This window comes from Typopeltis vanoorti, chromosome 13 (assembly GCF_054136105.1).
Source record: "Typopeltis vanoorti isolate ZY-2024b chromosome 13, IOZ_Tvanoo_1.0, whole genome shotgun sequence".
NCBI lineage: Eukaryota > Metazoa > Arthropoda > Arachnida > Uropygi > Thelyphonidae > Typopeltis > Typopeltis vanoorti.
Window position 1 is genome coordinate 117,322,401 of NC_143561.1, and position 25,513 is coordinate 117,347,913.

At 35.2% G+C, this 25,513-nt stretch overlaps 1 protein-coding gene across 2 annotated transcripts in view; it reads right to left on the reverse strand.

The window, feature by feature from the left end:
- LOC150100492 (tetraspanin-6-like) overlaps positions 1 to 25,513 on the reverse strand; it is a 127,357-nt gene that overhangs the window by 99,828 nt on the left and 2,016 nt on the right. The window contains exons 1-2 of one of the 2 annotated variants that reach the window (XM_090402588.1): positions 17,275 to 17,332; positions 16,934 to 17,032 (exon numbers count right to left, since the gene is read on the reverse strand). In XM_090402588.1, the coding sequence (XP_090258714.1) occupies positions 16,934 to 17,011 (78 nt within the window). In that variant the 5' untranslated portion in view covers positions 17,012 to 17,032; positions 17,275 to 17,332. Of the gene's footprint in view, positions 1 to 16,933; positions 17,033 to 17,274; positions 17,333 to 25,513 lie in introns of those variants that run through there. The other variant, XM_090402589.1, reaches the window with a different exon arrangement.

Here is a 25,513-nt window from a genome sequence, read left to right on the forward strand (position 1 = left end):
AAGAGGCAGTGAAAGAAAAGAAGAACGCATATCAAAAGTTCCTGGCAAATAAGTCAGCTTTTGCTCTTAGAGAATATAGAGACAAATGCAAGAATGCTAAACACTGTGTAAAACTAGCTAAACAAAAGTCATGAGAGGACTTTGGCAAGAATATAGAAAATAAATATCAAGAAGGTGGCAAAATATTCTGGAGGGTGTTGAAGAAGCTTAGGAATGGAAGAAATAGTGCTGTAAAAGGAGTTAGAGATGATAAAGGTGAAATGAAAACGGAAGAAAAAGATATCCTTGAAGTATGGAGTAATTACTTTGAAAAACTGCTAAATGAAACAAGCAGTGATGATAGCACAGTGGTAAAAAACACTGCCCACACATACAGTCAGGAATATATATCCATACTTAAAGTAGAAAAAGCCTTCAAAGACTTGAAATGTGGAAAGGCAGCATGAGTAGATGATATTCGACCAGAAATGCTGAAGTATGGTGGTATAAAAGTCTTACAGTGGCTGCACTGCATAGTTCAGAAGGATGAAAAGAGGGACGAATTCCTGATGACTGGAGTAGAGCTCTGATAGTACCCATATATAAAAAGGGAAATAAAACTGAATGTGAGAATTACAGAGGTATCTCCCTACTCAGTGTTTCTGGCAAGATCTATGGAAGTATACTTGAGAAACGGTCGAGAAGAATTGTGCAAGAAAAGCTTGGTGAAGAACAAGCTGGATTCAGGCCAAATAGACGCTGTCAGGTTCAGATCTTCACTTTACGACAAATAGTCGAGAAAGCATGGGAATATAACAAAGATCTGTATTTAAGTTTTGTTGATTTGGAAAAGGCATATGACAAGGTGCCAAGAGAGAAGCTATTCAATACGCTGCAGTTATATGGTGTCAATGGGGCATTATATAAAGCAATACTTAGTCTCTATTTGAGTTGTAAGTCAGCAGTTAGAATTGAAGTACATTATCCCCTCTGTTATTCATTATCTGCATAGATCACATATGAAAGAAAGTGGAATTAAACATGATATCAAAATTGGAGATATTAATGCCAGATCTTTGCTTTGTGCGGATGATGTTATACTTCTAAATAAATCCGCTACAAGTCTGCAAGATTCTCTGACTAAATCGAATAGCTGTTGTAATAGATATGGTATGAAGGTCAACAATAAAAAGACAACGCCAATGAAAATAGGCAGAATTATTGAAAATGTCAACTGTGTTGTGAATGGAGAACCTGTGGAACAAGTAAAACATTTCAGCTACTTAGGCACGATTTTTACTGAAGATGGTAAATTAAATATAGAAATAGACAACAGAATCAGCAAAGCTGGTATGGTGGGAAGACAGTTGAATAGATTCATATGGAAGAAGAGAGAAATTAGTCGGAACACTAAATTAGCTGTATACAAGAGTGTTCAAACCTGTTTTAACTTACGGATCTGAGAGCTGGGTCAGAAGTAAAACACTTGACCAAAGACTAGAGACTGCAGATATGAGAGTCCTGAGAAAGATTATAGGCGTGAACAGATGGCATCAATGGCAATATCATATTAAAAACGAGGATATTAGGAAAGAACTTGACATTGTCAGCATCCAGGAATGCCTTAGCAGAGCTAATCTCAGGTGGTATGGTCACCTAAACAGAATGGGCGAAGGAAGATTAGCAATACAAGTGTTCTCTGCCAGGTTGCCAGCAAAACGACCAAGAGGTAGACCAAGATATAGGTGGATTGATACGGTACAAAGTGCCTTAGACGCTAGAAATATAAGATCTGATAATGTTGGAGTCTTGACAAGTAACAGACTGATTTGGAGGAAAATTGTAGATAGGAAGTTAGTAATAATATAATTTTTTTCATGTAGTACTATCATATCCTGTACACCCTTGAGGGTACATGACAGGAATCTGATGAGAAAAAAATTTTGAGAAAATTTATAGAAAAGAGCAAAGCTAATAATAATGGCAAATAAATGTTGTATTTCTGCTCAAGACATGGACTGGTTATTACTAACACAATTTTCCAACATAAAAATGGCACAAATTCACATGGAAAGAAAAGGCAAGGAATAAGAATGTCTCATTGACTATGCTATTGTTGATGATGTTTTCTCCCTGGTGCAGGACACTAGTATTTAGAGGATTTGAAATTGGAAGTTATCACCTTGAGAAGGATAAAATTCAATTTCATATTGTAAAAATTAACATTTTTATGGTTGTTTTACTCTTTTTATTTACACTTGATTCTAAATGTCTATTCAATATTTATCTGTTACTTGTTCAATTGTACTTAAATTCTTGTCGTAATGGCGATGATCTTAATATGTTGCTTGAAGTAGTCTATTGTTTTTAATCCTCTCATTCAACTTTAATCCCCCACCCTTGTCTCAAGGCCTCAATTATGCTTCTACACGTGCACAAAACTTTGGAACTAAGAAATTGCTTCTGGCTGGAGCCAATTTCTTTGTCTGAACTACTGGCATTTTTCTATTTTTGAATTCTGAAAATTTGTTTTTCGACTGCATCATCAAAATTCGTAGATAGCAGTTGAATATCCTTCCAAAGAAAAACTCAGCAAGCACGGAATTTTCCTCTCTAACTTATTACTAAATCTAGCAATGCAAAATTAGTCATTTTCAGTCGTGGCTATTAACACTCTGGGTCACACAGATTCGATTTTTTATTCATTTTATTTTTATTTATTCATGCAAATTGCATGTACAAAAGGGTCAATACTAAACACACAAATATTTCTCAGGCTCTATATTTCTACAGCAAGATATATTGGGAATTATAATTAATCCTCTTAAGTAAACAATTCTCTGTTAACACAATTTGTCTATGGTACTACCTTAGACATCACTTATCGCACACAGAGCAATTTTACACTTGCTAAACAAAGGGCAAGCTTAGCTAATAAACAATGTTAAACATATTAAATTTCACCTTAATTTAATGCTATTCTATCTCACACATCTGAATAAGTAAATTCAATGATTAGCTAAATTCCTTCAATCCTCAAGAACTTTTAACATAAAAACTTTAAAGAAATCTGTCACAAATTCTGCCTCTAATGAAAAACAATATATTAAACCTTCGTATATAGTTGTCTTGTCCGCACTAATAGATTCTTGAAATCACTATCCACTGCTACTTCCCTTTCTGGCTACGCATACTGGTACCTTTTTCCAGGAATGACGAGGTCACTTTTTATTTCTGAGATCGTCTGGAAATGTGGGGGCTTGAATTTCGTAACTGCCTTTCTTCAAAAAAAACAAACTCAGGTGAGTTATCTTGCACTTCTGGCATCCGTTGGCTGGAATGTGGGTCTCCAACCTTGAATCGGCTTAACTTTCCCGAACCTGGAGCCAGAACAGAACGAACATGAACTTATTCTGCCATGAACATCGATACAGCATCTTTCTCTGTGGCCACCTGCGAGAAGACGATTGACCTACGAAGAATCCGCTGACGACCACGAACCATTTCGACGACAAATACTAGGACTCTCTCTCTGTCCCTTTTGAGTACCTGTGTGAGGACCCTTTTTCAGCCGATGTCTCCCCTTTTTATCTTGCTCATTTGACCTTGGGTCCTGCTATGATTTTATTCCCTTGGGTGTTTCCTGGGTCAGCACCCGTCACCTTTTTCATCGTTGAGATAAGGCGGGGAAACCCTGTGTATACTTGACCTTCACAATAGTGATTGCTTTAGATCATAAGTTAATCTGTCTGGAACTTTCCTTTGTAACAATTTAATTTTCACTTAACTTTCTTTGTTCTTTACAGAATTTTGGCAGTTACATTATTTAACAATTCACTTTAAATTAATTCCATATTACATAACTATAAAAAAAATGCAGATTAACCACAAGTATTTTTGTATGATTTTCGTTTTTCAGTAAAATCAGCATATGAAGAATTTTTTTTTTTTATCAAAAATCCTTCTATGCAAGATTTAACAATATTGAAAAGAACATAAAAAAGTTGAGTTTTTTCACTTGGCTATGCTACCCATTATATATTTGGTTTAATCCTTTATTCAAGCGTAAGCAAACAAAGTTTGAGCATGAAGTATTTTCAGGATTGGGGAAACTCGTGGTAAAGGTGTGATAAGTTCCGATCACCTGCCTTAGTATTCTATAATGCAAAGCAAATCTCCTTGCAGACATGCATTAAGGGAATTATAATTAATCTTTATAATGGGAAGGGTCAATACCCAGACCGGTTTCGACCTTTATTGAGGTCTCGTCAGTGGGAGCCAGACCCAGAGGTGGTGATCTAAGGTGGAAGTAATGCAGAAGTCATATCACCATATACCAGTTGACGAGACCCCAATAAAGGTCGAAACTGGTATGGATAGTGACCCTTCCCTTAATGCATAGCAGTATACATGTTCGGAGATGTGATTTGCATTATGGGATACTAAGGCAAGTAATCAGAACTTATCCCACCTTCACCACGAGCTGCCCCAGTCCTGAAAATACATCAGACGCGAACTTCATTTGCATACACTTCATAAAGGATTAAACCAATTATATAATTGGTAGCATAGCGAAGTGAAAAAACTTCCAACAACTATCTCTAATTCACAGAATTTTAGTAATAAGGTGTTGGCACCTTTTGGCAACTGGTACATAGTGATATGACTTCTGCATTACTTCCACCTTAGTATCACTACCTCTGGGTCTGGCTCCCACTGACGAGACATCAATAAAGGTCAAAACTGGTCTGGGTAGTGACCCTTCCCTTAATGCATAGCAGTATACATGAACGCAAGGAGATGTGCTTTGCATTATGGGATACTAAGGCAAGTGATCAATGAAAGAAAATAAAAAAAGCATATATAAATTTCCTAGCAAATAAGACAGCTAGTGCTCTTAGAGAATACAGTGCCAAATGTAAGAAAGCTCAACACTGTAAAACTAAACCCTCTGTCCAAAAAGAAACTAATAGCGCCACCTGTTGTATCTTTTTGTTGTCGAAAGCGGCAACCTTCATTAGTGCCATGTCAACTGTTTATGACATCTGTTTCATTAGAAGCAGAGTTATAGTGCCAAGAGTGACTGTGTTTTGACGAATGGTCAGTCGTCACGATATTTATGCTATATGCGACGAATTCTCGCTATCAATCGCTTCAAAACAAAACTCACCATTGACCGTTTGGCCAGGTGGAATGAATTCTTTGTGGATAATTCCCTTGGAATCATAAAAACAATCAGCATTGTCTTTACTTTTGACTTCTCCAAGCAGCTTTTTTTCGGATGCTCTTCTTCTGGTGGTCTCCACTCGGCACTTTGTGCTTTGTTTCAGGCTCATATTCAAAACACGTTTTGTCACCAGTAACGATCGTTTCAAGGAAGTTTGAGTCCTTACGAGCAGTTTTAATGATCTCCTTGCAGCATTCAATTCGATACATTTTTTGGACATCAGGCAACTTGTGGGAACAGATCGTAAATTCAATTTACAAATGCCCAAATTCTCAGTCAAAATGTTGTGCACAGTTGATTTTAAAATCCCCCAATTCATCTTCAATCAATCTCACAGACGATTTCGGGTTTTCTTTGATGAAATCACATACTTTTTGGATGTTAACTTTGCTCAGTCCAGTTTTTCGACGGCCTGGCTTTTTGTCGTCCTCAAACGTCTCACAACCACTTTGAAATCACTTAAACCCTTAGTAAACTTGAGTATGGGATAAGAATTCATCACCGTAAGCTTTATGAAGCATTTCGGTAAAAATTTCATCAAGTTTAACACAAACGTTAATCGCAGCTCTCTGTTTGAATCTCATTTTCCGACCGTTCGTCAAAACAGTCACTCTTGGCACTATAACTCAGCTTCTAATGAAACAAATGTTATAAACAGTTCACACAACAATAATGAAGATGGCTGCTTTCGACAACAAAAAGATACAACAGGTGGCGCCACCAGTTTCTTCTATTTTCCAAAAGTTCGGTTTCTTTTTGGACAGAGGGTGTAGCTAAACAAAAAGTCATGGGAAAAGTTTGGTAAGAACATAGGAAATAATTATCAAGAAGGTTGCAAGATATTCTGGAGGTTGTTGGTGATGGAGGAAAGAGTGCTGTAAAAGGAATTACAGATGATAAAGATGACATGAAAACAGGAGAAAAAATATTATTAAAATATGGAGTAATTACTTCGAAAAATTGCTAAATGAAACAGGCAGTGATTGCGCAGTGTTAAAAAACACTCAACAGGCATGCAGTTAGGAATACAAATAAATACTTGAAGCCATCAAAGGCCTGAAATGTGGAAAGGCAGCAGTAGTGGATGATATTTGACAAGAAATTCTCAAGTATATAAAAGTCTTACAGTGGCTGCACTGAGTTCAGAAAGCCTGCAGAGAGGGATGAATTCCAGATGATTGGAGTAGAGAGCTCATAATACTCATATATAAAAAGGGAGATAAAACTGAATGTGAGAATTACAGAGGTACCAGGAACACTCTACTGAGTGTTCCTGGTAAAATTTATGCCAGTATAATTGAGAAACTGTTTGACAAGGATTGTGGAAGAAAAGCATGGTGAAGCACAAGCTAGATTCAGGTCAAGTAGAGGATCTCAGGATAAAATCTTCACTTTACGACAAATAGTTGAGAAATCATGGGAATATAACAACAACCTGCATTTAAGTTTTGTAGATCTAGAAAAGGCATATGACAGGGGTGTTCAGCCCGTCAATCACAGAGCGATTTTTGGTCGATCTCTTGTGTATTCCTCCTTACTTACAAATTTAAATAAAACTGAAAACATATTTTATTTATCATTATTTTGTCATCATCATCATCAAATTCCTGCCATGTACCCTCAAGGGGTGTACAGGATATGACAGTACTACATGAAAAAATTACATCATTACTAACTTCCTATCTACAATTTTCCTCCAAATCAGTCTGTTACTTGTCAAGACTCCAACATTATCAGATCTTATATTTCTATCGTCTAAGGCACTTTGTACCGTATCAATCCACCTATATCTTGGTTTTCCTCTGGTTCGCTTTCCTGCCAACCTGGCAGAGAACACTTGTTTTGCTAATCTTTCCTCTCCCATTCTATTTAAGTGACCATACCATCTGAGATTAGCTCTGCTAACGCATTCCTGGATGCTGACAATGTCAAGTTCTTTCCTAATATCCTCATTTTTAATATGATATTCCCATTGATGCCATCTGTTCACGCCTCTAATCTTTCTCAGGACTCTCATATCTGCGGTCTCTAGTCTTTGGTCAAGTGTTTTACTTCTGACCCAGCTCTCAGATCCATAAGTTAAAATTGGTTTGAACACAGTCTTGTATACAGCTAATTTAGTGTTCCGACTAATTTCTTTCTTATTCCATATGAATTTATTCAATTGACTTCCCACGATACCAGCTTTGCTGATTCTGTTGTCTATTTCTATATTTAGTTTACCATCTTCAGTAAAAATTGTGCCTAAGTAGCTGAAATGTTTTACTTGTTCCACAGGTTCTCCATTCACAACACAGTTGACATTTTCAATGATTCTGCCTATTTTCATTGTCTTTGTCTTTTTATTGCTGACCTTCATACCATATCTATTACAACAGCTATTCAATTTAGTCAGAGAATCTTGCAGACTTGTAGCGGATTTATTTAGAAGTATAACATCATCCGCATAAAGCAAAGAGCTGACATTAACATCTCCAATTCTGATATCGTGTTTAATACCACTTTCCTTCATAATGTGATCCATATAGATAATGAATAACAGCGGGGATAATGTACATCCTTGTCTCACACCAGATTTAACATTAAACCATCTTCCTGCTGACTCACAACTCAAATAAAGACTAAGTATTGCTTGATATAATGCCCCATTGACACCATATAACTGCAGCGTATTGAATAGCTTCTCTCTTGGCACCTTGTCATATGCCTTTTCCAAATCGACAAAACTTAAATACAGATCTTTGTTATATTCCCATGCTTTCTCGACTATTTGTCGTAAAGTGAAGATCTGATCCTGACAGCCTCTATTTGGCCTGAATCCATCTTGTTCTTCACCAAGCTTTTCTTCCACAATTCTTCTCAACCGTTTCTCAAGTATACTTGCATAGATCTTGCCAGGAACACTCAGTAGGGAAATACCTCTGTAATTCTCACATTCAGTTTTATTTCCCTTTTTATATATGGGTACTATGAGAGCTCTACTGCAATCATCGGGAATTCGTCCCTCTGTCCAGGCTTTCTGAACTATGCAGTGCAGCCACTGTAAGACTCTTATACCACCATACTTCAGCATTTCTGGTCGAATATCATCTACTCCTGCTGCCTTTCCACTTTTATTTTTCGTTAAACTTGTCAAATCAGTAATTTTCTTATAAGTCCGGGTAAATGAATTAATTTGGATCAGTGGAAGTCAAACAGCGAGCCAAGTGAATACAATTATAAGCAAAGTGTAAAAACTCGATTGTAACTTAAATATTCCAAAGCACATTACATTGATTTTTTTTACTTAGGTCCCATGTGAATATTGTAAAAAAATAAACTTTGTCTCAGTATAGTTTGCATTAGATGTTTTTGTAAATAACTCTTTTGAAGCTAACTGTATATACTACCTTAATAAGAATATGTTAGTGTAAAAAACAAAGGCAACGTTTTTGTCGCTGAAGCTGTACATGGCGGAATTAGAAAGAATGTTATTGAAACTTGTATGCACACTTAGAGGCTTGCAGGCTCTAAATGTAAATATCTCCGAAGTCAGTCAGAAAGAGTTCAAAGACCTTTCTGATGGCCGGCAACTTACAATCAAAAGAAAGCAGAGGAGAACAAAAGGCTTGCCAAACTTTAAATTTAAGATGAAAGACTCATACCGATTCTTTGGGGGTTGACAAACTTCATGCGAGGTCTCAGAGGAGGCCTAATAAAAAGGGATTGAAGCAAACAGAAGGAGTCCTGGTTCCAGAATTACTGTCAGAGAGGAGGCTGCTCAGTCCAGAGTCGCCATCAGAGAGACTGTTCGGATCCACGTTGCTTGAGAGAGGAGTTTCCCGCTTCCAGAAAGGAGCTTCTCGGTTCGAGCCGCCACTAGAGAGAGACTCTAGTTCTAGGCCACAGACAAGGTTTCAAATTGCTGAAAGGAAGAGTTCCAATTGCCAGAGAAAAGTTTCCAGGCCAGGTTAATGTCAGACATTCATTAGTGTGTGTTGCGTTAATGGTATTTATTCGCATGGTATTTCAAGATTATTCAAGTAAAGAAGAACTTTTGAAAATTACACCATTGTTGGGAAGGACTAGGGGAGAAGACATTTTTTTGACATTTGATGAATTTGTGAAACAATATAAACTTCCGCTTTTTAAACTTGTGTCTATTACTACTGATGGTGCTCCTGCAATGACAGGTAATAAATCAGGCTTCATTTCATTATGTAAAAACAATGACAAATATCCAGATTTTTTTAACCACTGTATTATTCACCAACAAGTACTGTGTAGTAAAAGATTAAACATAAAGGATGTTTTGGATATTACATTTAAAATTGTAAATTCTGTTCGAGGAAGAGCCCTGCAACGGCGGTTATTTAAATTACAGGCAGATGATGATAGGGTATTTCTGTTGTACAATAATGTTTGCTGGCTCAGCAGAAGTCAATTTTTAGAAAGATTTCTTGTATTAATTAATGATATAAAAATTTTTCTTGATGAAAAAGGAGATATTTATCCACACTTGAGTGATAAAAGATGGTTGTTACACTTATAATTTTTAGATTTCTGTACGAAATTAAGCAATTTAAATTTAGTTACAAGGTAGAGATAAAAATTTAATTGACATGTTAAATTCAATAAAAACTTTCCAACAATACTTACTTTTATTAAAGAAAAATATAAATGACTGAATTTAGACATTACCTATATTTATTAAAATTTTTTGAACAAAATCAAGAAATGCTTCACTATGATTTAAACTAATTTATTTGTGAAATAGATTTAGTTGAGAAAGAAATAAATTCAAGATTTAAAGATTTTAATAAAACTGAAATGATTGTATCTTTTATCAATAATCCATTTCAAGAAAACTTGAACATCACAGAAATTTCAAATAAAATGAGTGGGCTGTTTGATATAAACCAAGCTGAAGTAGAACTTGAGATAATAAACATTCAGAATAGTTTACATTTAAAATCAATAAACAATGAAGTCATTTGGAAGTATGCACATGAAAAATTCCCAATATTAACTGATATTGTGCGAAAAATTCTATAGTGTTTCAGATTGACATACTTGTCAGAATCCGCATTTTCAAATATGACTGTCATAAAAAATCCATTAAGAAACCAAATTACAAAGATCATTTGGATAATTGTCTGTGATTGGCCACTTCTTCATATCAACTTGACTATGAAAATATTGCGAGGTCCAAACAAAGCCAAATTTCACATTAACTTTTTTTTTTTTTAATCAACCAGCATTTCCTATTCCCACAACACATAATCAATCTGTGTTTTTTCTAACTTTGGTTTTCTAAAATAGAGAAATAAATATTTTATTCCAATATCTTTGTTTTTCAGGCATAGCCAAGTTAGCCGGTCTTGGGCGCGGGCAGTAGGGTTTTTTCTGCCAGTTTATCTGGCGTTTTTCATCCCGCAAACAGGCCCCATGAACATACCTCTCTACAGTCCAGAATACATCCTCCCAGCGGCAGACTAGGCGACAGGTCGGTTGGGAGTGGTACTAACAAGTAGTCGCATCTAAGTAACACGCAGACCCTGCATAGGAAGCGGGAATAACGCGCAGTGAAAGAAGAAAGAAAGAAATCTTTGTTTTGTTTTTGTTGTATTAAAATAATTAAAAGTGATAAATAAATTTTTAAATACACAAATAAAATTTTTACTTGTGTATTTTTTTAGTTGTTTATTTGTGCGTAATCAGATATCAGGTTGGGGGAATGTGATCTATAGAAGTGAGTAGGTCGCCGAATAACTTTTTGTAGAAAAGTAGCTCGCGTAGTAAAAAAGGTTGAACACCACTGGCATATGACAAGGTGCCAAGAGAAAAGTTATTCAAAACGCAACACCTATATGGTGTCAATGGGACATTATATCTAGCAATAATTAGTCTTTATTATTTGAGTTGAAAGTCAGCAGTTAGAATTGAAGGAAGTATAGGAAGATGTTTAATGTTAAATCTGGTGTCAGACAATATCCCCTCTGTTATTCATTATCTATATGGATCACATTATGAAGGATAGTGGCACTAAACCTGATATCAAAATTGGAGATGGTAATGTCAGCTCTTTGTTTTATGCAGATGTCATACTTCTAAATAAATCCGCTTAAAATCTGCAAGATTCCCTGACTAAAGTGAATAACTGTTGTTGTAATAGATATGGTATGAAGGTCAGCATCAAAAATACAAAGATAATGAAAATAGGAAGAAACACTGAAAATATCAACTGCATTGTGAATGGAGAACCTATAGAATAAGTAAAACATTTCAGCTACATAGGCATGATTTTTAGTGAAGATGGTAAATTAAATATGGAAATAGACAACAGAATCAACAAAGCTGGTATGATAGTCAACTGAAGAAATTTATATGGAATAAGAGAGGAAATTAGTCAAAACAATAAATTAGCTGTACACAAGACAGTGTTCAAACCAATTTTAAATTATGGATCTGAGAGCTGAGTCAGAAATAAAACACTTGACCAAAGACAAGAGACCGCAGATATGAGAGTCCTGAGAAAGATTAGAGGCGTGAACAGATGGCATCAATGGCAGTATCATATTAAAAACATGGATATTAGTAAAGCACTTGACATCGTCAGCATCTAGAAATGTGTTAGCAAAGCTAATCTCAGGTATGGTCACTTAAATGAATGGGCAAGGAAAGATTAGCAAAACAAGTGTTCTCTGCCTGGTTGGCAGGAAAAAGACCCAGAGGAAGACCAAGGTATAGGTGGATTGATATAGTAAAAAGTGTCTCAGAAGATAGAAATATAAGATCTGATAATGTTGGGTTGACAGGTAATAGACTGATTTGGAGGAAAATTGTAGACAGGAAGTTAGTAATGTAAATTTTTCATGTAGTACTATCATATCCTGTACACCCCTTGAGGTTACATGACAGGAATTTGATGATGATTTTGAAAGCTAATTAGTGAAGATGAGGCAAGAGATGAAGCAGATGAAAAGTGAAATGAAGAAAATTATAGATATGTATGAAAGAGGGATGTCTTTATGAAAATGGTAATGAAAGACCTGCAAGTGACATTGTATGGTAATTCAATTATTACAAGTGTGGTAAATGAGAAGTTGCACAAGGTTTGTTTTCCAAGAGGCAAAATGAACAGTGATTGAAGCACTTGCATACGAGGAGTAAGCGAGCAAAGGAGACTGCTGGTAGTGGTAGTAGGAACAAATGACTTGACTGGGAACAGGAGAATGTAAGATTGGATATCAGGAAATTATTGAGAAGGATAAAAGATGATAGTGATAGGAAAGGTAATGTGTTGCCCAGGTATGATAGTGATGAAATCAGGTGTAGAGCAAGAATTATGAATGATGTGTTAGCAGAAACATATGAAGGGAAAGGAGTGCAGTTTGTTTATGTGTGGAATGAGTTTGAAAGAAGAAATGAACAGTGTAAGAGTGATGGACTGTATTTGAATAGTTTTGGTGCAAGTTATTCAAAGAGACTGCTGCTGCTGGAAGAGAGAGTGATGAGTTCAGAGAATGAATCTGAGCAAGTAAGAAGTGATGTGAAAGAGTGGGAGAATAAGGAAGGAGAGATTGAAGTAGCGTTTATGAATGGAGAAGTGGGTAGCATGAATATACAGAATGAGAGAACAAGTGTGCAAGACACTAACAGAGAAATTGGGAGACACAGGGTGGAAATTGGAACAGTGTGAGAAAGGCTGATGCTCCAAGAAGTGGATGTGAATGCATGTGTAGATGAAATGGGAAGGGATGTAATAAAAACAGCTGGATTTGAAGAAGGTTCTGGGACTAGCATGGAGAAAAAGAAATGGCTCGAGGAAAATATGGAGAAGTTACATCTAATAAGTAGTATCAGTAAAACTTGGTATAGATCCAGGAATGAACTGTTATGTTTGTATACGAATACTAGAATTATCAGAAACAAGGAAAATGAAATGGTTGTATTTGATTGAGTTTGTTCACCCAAAAATTGTTGGAATAAGTGAGAAATGGTTGGATGAACATGACATCCTAACAGGAATAGAGATGGAAGGGTATGATGCATTTCATTAAGATAAAAGAGTAAAAGGGAGGTAGTGTTATTGATGATAGAAAAGAGTTATGCCTATACATAATAAAGATGCAAGGGGGGAAATAGTGGTAATGGATTTGAGGCAGTATAGTGTGAGATAGAGGTGAATAGAATGATATACTTCATTGGATGTTGCCATAAACCTGGTAATGTGGAGGGTAGCAACCATGAAATGTGTAAGCAAAGCCAAGCAAATGGGAAAAGAGTGATTTTATTATGGTGTAGTTTCAATATACTGGTATAGATTGGGAGTGCTTAAGGGTCAAAACTGAATAACTGGGAGGGTTTCCATGTAGCCTTCTAAGGAATGTGGAGAACTGAGTGGGGATTCTGATTTAATGTCCAATACTCACCTTCTCATGGCCACCCTATTTGCTATCGACTTGGATACTGAACAAATAAGGATAGGCTGGCAATTTGGGATTTAACCGACTAAATTGTATTCTTATTTCGATATTCTGATTTTCTTATTAGAAAATCAAAACACAATGGCATTCTGATTTCCTATCATTGCAGACAACCTCACTACTTGCCTCTCTGGCTGAATCAATCAATGTTTTATATACTGTATAGCACAACATGACAGTATTTCATGTTGACAACTGGCTGGGGCATCGTCTGGTTAAACAAGGTTCCTGTTGTTTTCATCAAGGAACAAGGACAAAAAGCCAGCTACTTTTCACTATTCACAAAACAGGTGAGATCTTTCTAAGCAACAAATACAGAATGTTATATTCAAACAATAACAAAACACAAAAAAGAGGGAGTAGCTATAGTATTTAACATTAAATATGAAGATAATCTTTTTGAAAGGCAGGCAATATCATATACAATAATGTGGGCAAATAACACAGCGGGGAAAATGGACAATGAGACTTATTTTTTCTTATGGTCCCAAAAAATGTTCTACCAAGGAAGAAATGGATAAATGTTTTGATACATTAGAGAATGCAACTGGTTCAATGAAAAAGTTGGTCCTTGTTGGAGATCTAAACAGCAGAGTACAAAATGATTACCAGACATATAGGAATGTTTTGAGAAATTTGGAGAAAAGCACAAAGCTAATAGTGGTAAATGCCTGCTGCATTTCTGTTCAGGTCATGGATTAGTTATTACTAACATGTACCAACATAAAAATGTGAAAAATACACATGGAGAGAAGATGCAAGAAATAAGAAAATTCTCATTAACTATATTATGGTTGATAACGATGTTTTCCCACTGATTTGGGACACAAGAGTATATAGAGGATTCGAAATAGGAAGTGATCACTATTTAGTTTTGAGCAAGATAAAAATTAAATTTCATATTGAAAAGAACAGTGTGTTCTAACCAGAATAACTGGTTAGAAGAAAAATGCAAAATGGCAGAAAAGCTATCAAAAGAAAATAACCTTCATGGATTATATAAACAAATAGACCAAATTAGTAAGACACGGACAACAAAAATTATAATGATCAAAAACATAGAGGGACAACTAATTGAAAGTAAAACAAAAAGAATGGCCAGATGGGAAGAATATTTCAAAGATTTATATAATAAAAACAGCTCCCAGGATATTGCTATTCCAGCCACTGAAATGGAAGAGGAAACAAATATCTTTACCAAAGAAATAATAGCACACAACATAGATAAACTAGGAAAGCACCTACAAGAAAGGAACAACTTTTGGAACCATTAAAAACATTATTTGAAAGGATCCACAAAAACAAAGCAGTGCCTACTGATTGTACCAAATCAATCATAACTCCTATATACAAAAAAGGAGATAAAACAGAATGCAATAATTACAGAGGTATTAGCCTCCTCAGTATTCCAAGTAAGGTTTTCTTTTAAGTTTTTTTCTACAGAATACAAAGTTATCAGAGACATTAAAAACCTCTCACTTCATTTTACTGTTATGACAAAGGAAATAAGGCAATGATACTGTTGTATCTTCAAAGCAAGTACTTCTAATTAGACTATACCTTTGCAATCTACAATAAGTTTGGCCATTTGCTGAAATTTATTTATCTGAGTTTTGCCAATATCTTTCATGCTATACTTTCACCATATAAAACTGTTTATATTTAATGTCACACACACACACACACAAAAAGTTTAACGTTAGCTTTTTTTTTTTTTCTTATAGAAATTCCAAATATTACTATTTTTACTGCTGCTGGCTGCCATTTCTGAAATAAGCTATGTCATAGCTATACTAGATAAAAATGCTCTCAGTTCAAAAAAAAGGCTAAAAGATTATTCTCACTGACAGTGAGAAAGAGCACTTCCCCAGAAGTCAAACTCAAGAGCCTCAAGCAGTATACATCAACGTCTTGTTTTCAACTGTTTGACTGATTAGCAGACATTCTAAACAGAAATTCATATTTCTTTTATAGGCTGATACAGTATACCAAAATTTGTTAATTTATAATAATCAGTTTCACTTTTATTATCGAAATCTTCATAAATCAAAACTGAGCAAGTGCAAAAACTAAGTATTTTGTGAAGTAATACATAAATAATTAACAAGACATGATTTAGAAAAAACAGCAAACTCAAATAAATACTTTTGTGATTTTAAGAAATAATTATTTCATGAAAGTAATCTTCCATAACGATTTTTGTGAACAAAAAAACTGAATGGTAATTAACCATAATTAAGCAATATTAGAAACAAATGATCATTCTGGCATCTTTTTCTAGATCGATACAAATATTTACATGCAATAATTGATAGCAATCATTTTCCATATAGGTTGATTCTGTTTTTTTTCCTCCTCAGTTAATTTTAAAGTAGAAGTTTCTCTTTTTTTGTCATGCCATTAATAACAAACTATAAAACAATTTGATATGATATAACAGTAAGTGATCATTATGCAATATCTTACCTGATTCAGTGATTTGTTGTCTTTCCTTGTGCTACCTAAACATGTCCTTCCTACACCTCTCTGAATGACTGATTTTTTTCCTAATTCTGCTGTCCTCTAATAATTTTTTTCAGCCTTGAGATTCTGAAAGTTCATTTTCAATATCACCGGTGTTGGTGCTCTTGACTACTGGTAACTACTAGATATGACTGCATGTAGTAGTAGTGGCTGCAGAGCATTTTGTATATTCTTCTATATGGATGTTTAGAGATTCCAAATTGGCTAATTATTGCAAACAACTCTATATATGTGTGGAACTGAGAAAGAAGAAAAAGTTTACCTTTCTGAAAGCTGTAGAGAAAATATTTCTTTAAACTTATGTTTTCTGAGGTGACTGCAAATTAGAGGAAATAATAACAGCAGTACTGTAACCTATATCCTGAAAGGATTATAGATTGGATTATAAATGGGATATAATTACATATAATGGAACTGGGGATGCTGTCATTTGAATCGCACACCTGCCAACAATATGGCATTATAAGAACACCGTGGCTAGCAGACCAATATTTATTCTAGCCGCACATTCCTCCCAGCTGAACTTATCATGCCCAATTAAGTTTCCAACACATTTCTACTTATTCATATAATGGAAAGCAGCCTATAGCCAGGATTTCTACAAGTACCATTAATCTTCCCAGTCCACCTACTTATTGACAATAAAACTAACTCCTCGTCGTTCTCGCGATGACCTATAAAATTTTCTAAAATATTGTTAATGAACGAAACGAAAGTTAATGAAAACGATACTCACCCAAAAAATTATGTTAAATATCATCAAAAGAATCTTCATAATGGTAACCGCAGCAGCTGTCTGAAATCGTGGACCCATATTCACTCAGTAATGAAGGAGCTGCAATAACAGTAAAAAAAACTATTACGAATAAGAATGCCGAGTAACTGGTACTGCTACGTTCCAAGTTCGCCTTACGAAACTAAATATAATTTTCTCATTTAAAATTTTTGCGATATTGAAGAATTTCATAAAGTATGTCCTCTTCTGTCACTTACATGGGACAGGAGTGTACATACTTTCGAAATGTCAATTAGCAGTATGCAGTTAAGCTATTATAAAAATTAGACGCTAGCAATTACCTTAATCAGAAAAAGAACCTTCACGCATATGCTGCAAAATACACAAATGACTGGTAAAAGCGGAAACAAATCTACACGCTAAACAACTCTCAAACCCAGCAATGGTTAATATGGCATGTAATTTTTAATAATGACAGAAAACGTGTAAATTTCACACTAATAAATAAATAAATATATATATATACACATATATATAAAGATTATGAGCACAATCCTATTTAGTTTTACACTTTTTCTTAATACATATCTTTCGACATCACTACTAATAGAGGTCGATACAGATATGGTGTAGACTGTAGAGGATTAAGATTAAGAGGTAGGTACACAAGAGGGGAGGTTGGGGGAAACAATGGCAAAAATGTATAAGTTGTTAAGGGCTTCTGAGTTGAATGAAAGTGTAGTTAGATGTCAGGATAAGAATTTTTGTTTAGAGGGTGGTGATAGAATGGAATCGATTATTGGAGATAATTACGAATACTTTATCGATGAATAAGTTCATGATAGTTATTGTGCCAGTAACGGTTAGCGTAAGCCTCCCGTTATGTCTTTGAACTTCATTGAAATTTCGGTTAATAATATTTTTTTTCATCGATCAATTAAATTGAATTTTACATACATTCAATTTACATCATATAGATGGGTAGATATATGCATAGAGTGCATAACATAAATTAGTTATATACATCTACCTTTCACATATTGTATTATAAAGTATGGCGCAAAAAAATAAAAAATAAAAATAATATATATATATACATGTATATATATATATATATTATTTTCCTGGGGGGGGGGGGTCACGTGGAGGCATTTACTGTCCACTGCTGGACAGAAGGCCTTCTCCACTTCTTTCCACCTTTCTTTGTTCTTGGCAATGGTTGACCAATTTTCCCCAACAAAATTTGACAATTCATCACTCCACCTTCTTTTCGAACGTCCTCGGCCTCGTTTCCCTTCTTTAGGAATCCAGTTAGTTAGTATGGGTTCATCGCTCATTCTTTATTATTACACAGTATATAATCCATTTCATTTTTTAATTCTCCGTTGGACTTCTCCATGTCCATTTTCTTTTGAGGGCTTTCTTAAAAAATGTATTCAGAATAAAGAGCCATTCCTGAGTTGCTGCTTGTACCATATATGTATGGTCCTATTGTACCTATTTGGTCAATGGGATGACCTACGTCGGCGTTAAAATCGCCTATTACTATAGTAAAGTTTTGACTGCTATTTCTTTTTTTATCTGGAGTGTGCTGCAGTAAGTCATAAAATGTTTCTATCTCTTCATCAGTGGGATGAGGTGGGAGCATATATTTGGATGAGCCTGATTTTAAGTTTAGAGTTTATTTTAAGTGTAATTTCTATTATTCTTTCATCGCTATAATTAAATTCTTCTAGAAGGTGTGTTTACTTAATTAGAAATCCCACTTCGTATTGTACTTTAGTGGTCCCATAATAGTATAAGTAGTCTCAATATTTTAGTTTTATTGAATTTTCATCCTGCCTGCGAACTTCACTTAACCCTATGATGTCCCATTTAATATATTTTAGTTCTTGATGTAAGATGATAAGATCTTCCTCTTCTTTTAGTGTTCGACAATTAAATGTTCCTATATAGAGGAAAAGAGGATTGTATTGATTACTGTTATATTTATGAATTCTTTGGACTATTCCAGTATTGGTTATTATTTGGGAAAGCTTCCCCACTGCATCATACTCTGGTCTCTATAAATGGTTTCGATCAGAGTAGTCATATAGTTGGGGAAATTGAATCACATCCAGTGATTGCCCATTCTGGCCATGGGCATTACGGCCTTTCTTTCTTCTTCTCGGCATTGTAGTGGAGGGGTTGAGGCTCAATCTCCCACATTCGCCACAACCTCTTGGGAGATGCGTTTTATAGCGTTCTGCCAGCTCTTTGCCATGGCTCATTATCACACCATGTTTCCCTGGGGGGGGGGGGGGTACACGGGGTGGCATGATACTAAATATATATATATATATATATATATATATATATATATATAAACGCACACAGTGGCGGATTATCCAATCAGACAATGAGGCACATGCCTAAGGGCCTCAAGTTTTGGGACCCCACAAGCCAAGACATTTTCCAGATATAGTGTTTTAAAATAGATTAATGTTTTCAGTAAACATCATAAAAATCTTGATTATTTTAAGTGAAAATTTTAATTATTACGTTTTAATACGTATTTTGAACAGCGCGCACTATCTACGCTTTATATAATGCCGCAATACCAATGTCCGCGCTAGTTCGTCAAATTTTTGACGTTTGGATTTAATGACTTCAACAATTGCATCTTCAAAGTTTTCATTTTTATCGTAACATGGTAAATTGTCATTTATAGTTGAAAATTCTTCATTGTTCATGTCTTTGAAGCTTGCAGTTTCATTTTCATCACTACTCAAATTTCAAGAACCTCCAAAGGTTTTGCACCGCAAACAGCACAGCAGTTTTTGTATTGTGCTGCCTTTAATAGATCGCCAACTGTCAGAGACAAACTGTATTGCTTGCAAAACGGAAATTTTTGCACTGGTCTCTCTGGCTGTTGATGAACTTGTTAATAGGTTTTGATCAATAGATTCCAGTATGTAATTAACCAATTTTTCCTCTATACAACGTCTTTAAATTTTTTATTATCCCCATGTCCATTGGTTACACTAAGGATGTTGTATTAGGAGGAAGAAATTCCAGCCTTATATTTTTAGATTATCTAAATGAGGGTGTGCAGCACAATTATCGAGAAGCAACAAAATTTTCCTCCGCTTACGTTGTAATTCTACGTCCCAACTCGTAAGCCAATTCCGAAAAGTTTCAGAAGTCATCTACGCATTACTATTGGCATGGTACGCTACTGGTAAAATCTATTCTTAACCGCTTAAAGCATCGAGGCTTAGCATTTTTTCCTACGAGTAATAGTTTTCGTTTGTCCGTAACCGACATATTTGCACAGCATAACACAGTAATGCGGTCCGTTTGCCCTTTTATACCCTGACAGTGCAATGTGCTTATAACACAGGGAGCCGTCTGGCGTAGCACGATAATAGAGGCCGATTTCATCAGCGTTGTAAATATCATCTGAACAGAAATTCTCTAAAAAAGTAAGGATTTTAGTATTTTGCCATTGTTCAGCGCTAACATTGTTGGAACTTCCCTTTTCGCCGTGCGCTGTTTTAAATTTGATATTGTGTCTCGCTTTCCATAGACAACCAGCAGTTGCTTTAAAATCGTAGTGGTCCAGCATTTTAGCGATCTCCTCTGACTTCGCCTTCAATACTGGGCTGCTGATATTCACGCCTCGCCTGCTAACTATAGAAAACCATTGATCTAATGCTTCTTCGACTTTTGGATCCTTTCCATCACGCTTTTCTTTTGGATGTTCCTGGAATTTCTTTCTGTAATGTCCACTCCTCACGCAGTTGATTTTCTTGTTGTAGGAGACGTGCTATGGTAGATTTTGGTACACCAGTTATATCAGCATGTCTAAGATGGCTTGTATTTAATGGCTGGCTTTTAATTTTATCCAGCAAAGCAATTTTACTCGAAAGTGTAAAATCATTTCTTGGCATCTTGGCAAAGATTTAAAAATTTTAAATAAAATTGACACAATAAATCGATATCGCTAGGTACAGTATATAGTAAGGGTAGATTCTTAAGCAGAGGCGTACTTGCCAGACGCACGACGAAAGATAACTGATTCGCATCACGCTAGTGTTGCCAAATATTAGTGTAGGTAGTGTTGCCATATTTTCGAAAAATCCATAAAATATATCAAAAATTGATAAATTCCTTTTCAGCTACTGTCCCAATTAAGCGTTTAAATTATGTATTAATATGTTGGTTTGGTTATATATATATATATATATATAGAGAGAGAGAGAGAGAGAGATGTCAAATAAAGCATTGACAAGTAGATCACGTTCTCGAAATGTGCACCGTGTGTTGAAAGACAGGGTGCACATTTCGAAATATATGAAATTAATTATATTTTTTCAATTATCGTTACACGAAACAAACACACTGTGATCTAACACAGTGTCAGAATTATCGCGTTCGGCCAATTGCAGCTAGACTCGCCGATATTCGTTTGTACTTGTCATTGCACGTCATAAGTGAATCCGACACTTCTTTTGAGGAGTGTCGTTAGAGATAAATTGTATGCATGCGCGCTCATTACTGTGAGATACGAAACCTTTATTATTGGTGTGTGTTCGTAGTGAGGGTGAAATATTTTTAATAAAGCTAATTTTTAATATGTAAATTTATTTATTAATAAATTGGTTTCTGATTAGGAAAAAAAATAAAAATTTTTTTTTTTTTAAATTTTGTATATGCAGCATCCTTACTTTAAATTTTCACCGGCCGCCACTGATACCACTCTTTCTTGCCTGCACCTTGTATTCCTCTCAAGTATGCTGATCATTGTTTTTTTTTATATTCTCTTCACATTTTTTAAAAATTACTGTTTTACGTTGTCACTCATCCATATAACCCCTACTTGGATTTTGCTTCAAGTACAACTAGTCGACGCTTGCTCTCAATGGCAACTCTCATCTTATCTGATTTACAGTCATACCGAGAATATGTTCATATTTGTAACAGTTCATTACTATTTCTTTAAATTTAATAGCTGCTCAAAAATCATCATTTCTTCATGAATTTCCCGGGTGGGCATGGCGTCTATAAAACATATGCAACTAAGTTATGACATAACACGGCTACACGGCACAGCTTAACAATGAAGCATAAATGTGGCGTGATACTATCCTCTCCTATTCCTTATCCTCGTCTCTCCTAGGACGGGTTGAGTTCCCTCCTAATAAGGGGTATACACTATCAAGTTTAATAAGGATTCCGTTAACGTCATTTTATGTATTGAAATTTGTGTGTGTGTGTGTGTGTGTGTGTGTGTGTGTGTGTGTGTGTGTGTGTGTGTGTGTGTGTGTGTGTGTGTGTGTGTGTGTGTGTGTGTGTGTGTGTGTGTGTGTGTGTGCGCGCGTGCGTGTTTCAGATTGATATTTAACTTTATTCCTAATAAAGTAGATCTCGAGAAACTAGTTCAACGAATAAATAATATTTGACTTTCATAATGTGATTCTACCGGCATCATTACAAAAGAAAATTAACACCTTTTATTCCCTTATTGGGAATAAGCGACGCCGTTTCAGCCCTCCCTAACTTTTGGCGACTCTACCGGCAGCCCAATCAGAGATAGCTCGCCCAAGACTCACTAACAGCATCTAGTGCCGTCACCCTGTAGTCTATAATCCAACAATATTTGTTGTTAAATACCATTTATAAATCATCAACTTAAACACATTAAAATTATGAAATTAACTTAATATTTCGCTTGCCAGCCCTGAATCGCTTTAGTTGAACGGTTAATATCAATAGGATTAAAAATAAAATAATAATAATAATAAACAATAACACCTTACAATGTAACACCTTGGGAAAGAGTCATGGGAAAATATGGTTTTGGAGAAAGAAATGAACGAGGTGAAAAATTGTTAGAATTTGCTGTGGATCACGAGATGATGATCTGTAACACAAGATTAAAACAAAAGGAGTGTAGAAAATGGACGTGGCGATCAAATGATGGGAAAACCAAAAACATGATTGATATGACTATGATTAAAAGAAGATGGATAACATCAGTACAGCAATGTCGAACTTTTCAAGGAGCGGATATAGACTCGGACCATAGTTTAGTGATTGCAAACATCAAGTTGAAATTAAAAAAGAAATATAAACCTCAACATCAGAATAGAAGTGATACAGCATGAATAAGTGAAGCAGAAATAGGAAGAAGGTACAGACCAGTGTTAGAAGAGAAACTTAAAAGTGTGGAGAAAAAAAAAAAAAACTCGAATTTAAGAGTGAAAAGAGTAATGAAGGCGATAGAAGATGCAGTTGAAGAAACAGTACCAGAAGAAGAGAAAATCAAGAAGAAATGGATTACACAAGAAACACTGAAGTTAGTACAGGAGAAAAGAATGTTGAAGATAAGAAGGGATACATCAGAACAAATAGAAGAGCAATATAGAAGAAAGTGTAATGAGATGAAAAAAGCAGTCAGAATGGATAAGATGAAATGATTAGAAGCTCAATGCAACAATATAGAACAGTACTATGGAGAGCATAAAACAAGGGAGGTATACAAAATGATCAGAACCATTAATAGAAAGTGGCAACCAAAACAGACCACAATTAAAGATGAAAAAGGCAAAGTATTGATGAATAAAGAAAAAATTGTACAGCGGCGGACAAGATATTGTAGTGAGTTATATGAAGAAAAACTAGATTCAGATAGCGTTGGGAAACTCACTGAAGAATTGAAGCAGATATCACCACCAGGTAATGAGCGTGATATGGACATTTTAAGAGGAGAGGTAGAAAAGCAATAGGACGACTAAAACATAACAAGAGTCCTGGTAACGATAATATTACTGGAGAAATGAGAAATATGGTGGTGAAAGTATGGTTACAGAAATGCACCAACTATGTAATATGCTATGGAAAGAAGGGAAAATGCCAGAGGAGAGGGTGAAATCAATATTAATAACATTATTCAAGAAAGGAAATAAGTTAGAATGTAAAAATTATAGAACAGCCTTCATAAGTCACCTTGGTAAAGTGATGATGATCAAATTGAAAGATTGAGAACACAATTGGAAGCATACATTGCAGACGAGCAAGCAGGATTTAGGAAGGATAGAACTACAATTCAATAGATTTTGGCAATGAGATTAATAGCAGAGAAAGCTTGGAGAAAAAAAGAAAAGCATATATATACTTACTTTGTTGATTTTCAGAAAGCATTTGACAGTATTGACCAGAAAGTGACCTTAGCAGGTCTGGAATCCTATGGAATTGATAAAAAAAAACAAAAAAACTAATAGCTATATTAAAAGATGTTTATCAGAATGCAGTTGCAGCAGTTAGAATAGGTGATTATTTGGAGAAATGGTATAAAACAAGCAGAGGTACTAGAGAGGGAGACCCAATATCACCAAACATTTTCATCGCACATTTAGAAAGAGCAATGGACAAACTGAAGGAAGATGCCAGAGGAATTTCTGTACACGGAATGAGAATTAACAATCTGAGATTTGCAGATGACATTGCTATTATTGAAGAAGACGAAAGAGAACTACAAAAATCACCGAAACTGTTAAATGAGGAAGGGAAGAGATTTGGACTTGTTATGAACTTGGAAAAAAACAAAGACAATGGTATTTGGTGAGAAGAACATGAAACAAAAGATACAAGTTAATGGAACTGATATAGAAAATGTAGAACAATTCACATATTTGGGAAGTAAAATGACGTATGATTTGGACTGTAAAAAAGAAATAAAGATCAGGATTGCAAAGGGAAGAACACATCTGAAGGCCATGGATAATATCTGGAAAAGTAAAGTGATCAGCCTGCAAACAAAACTAAGAGTACTGGAAACATGCATCTTCAGCGGTGTACTGTATGGATCTGAAACGTGGGTAATAAATAAGAAATCAAGAAAAAGAATTTTGGCTTTGAAAGAACTTGTTACAGGAAGATTCTAAAAATAGGATCGGTACAGAAAATCACCAATGAAGAGCTCTATCAGAAGATACAACCAAAACAGAATCTAATGCAGAAGATTATAAAACGGAAGCTGCAATTATTTAGACACATCTGTAGAATGAGTGAGGACCGGAAGATAAAGACATTTATGTTTGGTATTTTGGATGGTTTAAACAGAAGAGGTAGACCATACAGAGAATGGATAGACGATATAAAAGAGTGGTGTGGAATGGGTGCACAGTGTCGCAGTTTTTGTACACCCATTCGAAGAAAGGTGGAAGAAGATAGTGAAGCAGGCATCGGACATCAACGGCAGTGAGCCCATGGCTCGTAATGATGATGATAAACACCTTACAATACTTAGGCTCAGTGGTGAGCCATGGAAATTTTAACAAAGGGCTCGCATCGTCGAGAAAAAAAAAAAAAAAAAAAACAGCCGCATTTCATACAAAAACTTCTATTAATACAGCTTGTGCACAAATTCCAATCAAGAAGTATTAGAGGACAATGAACCTCTAAAGGCTATCATTTTTAAACAAATATTTCATCGTCTAAACATGAAATATTTGCACACAATCAACTGTGTGCAAATATTTATCTTACATAAGAAAAAAAAATTTAACTATCAAAATATAATATTATTCCTGATAA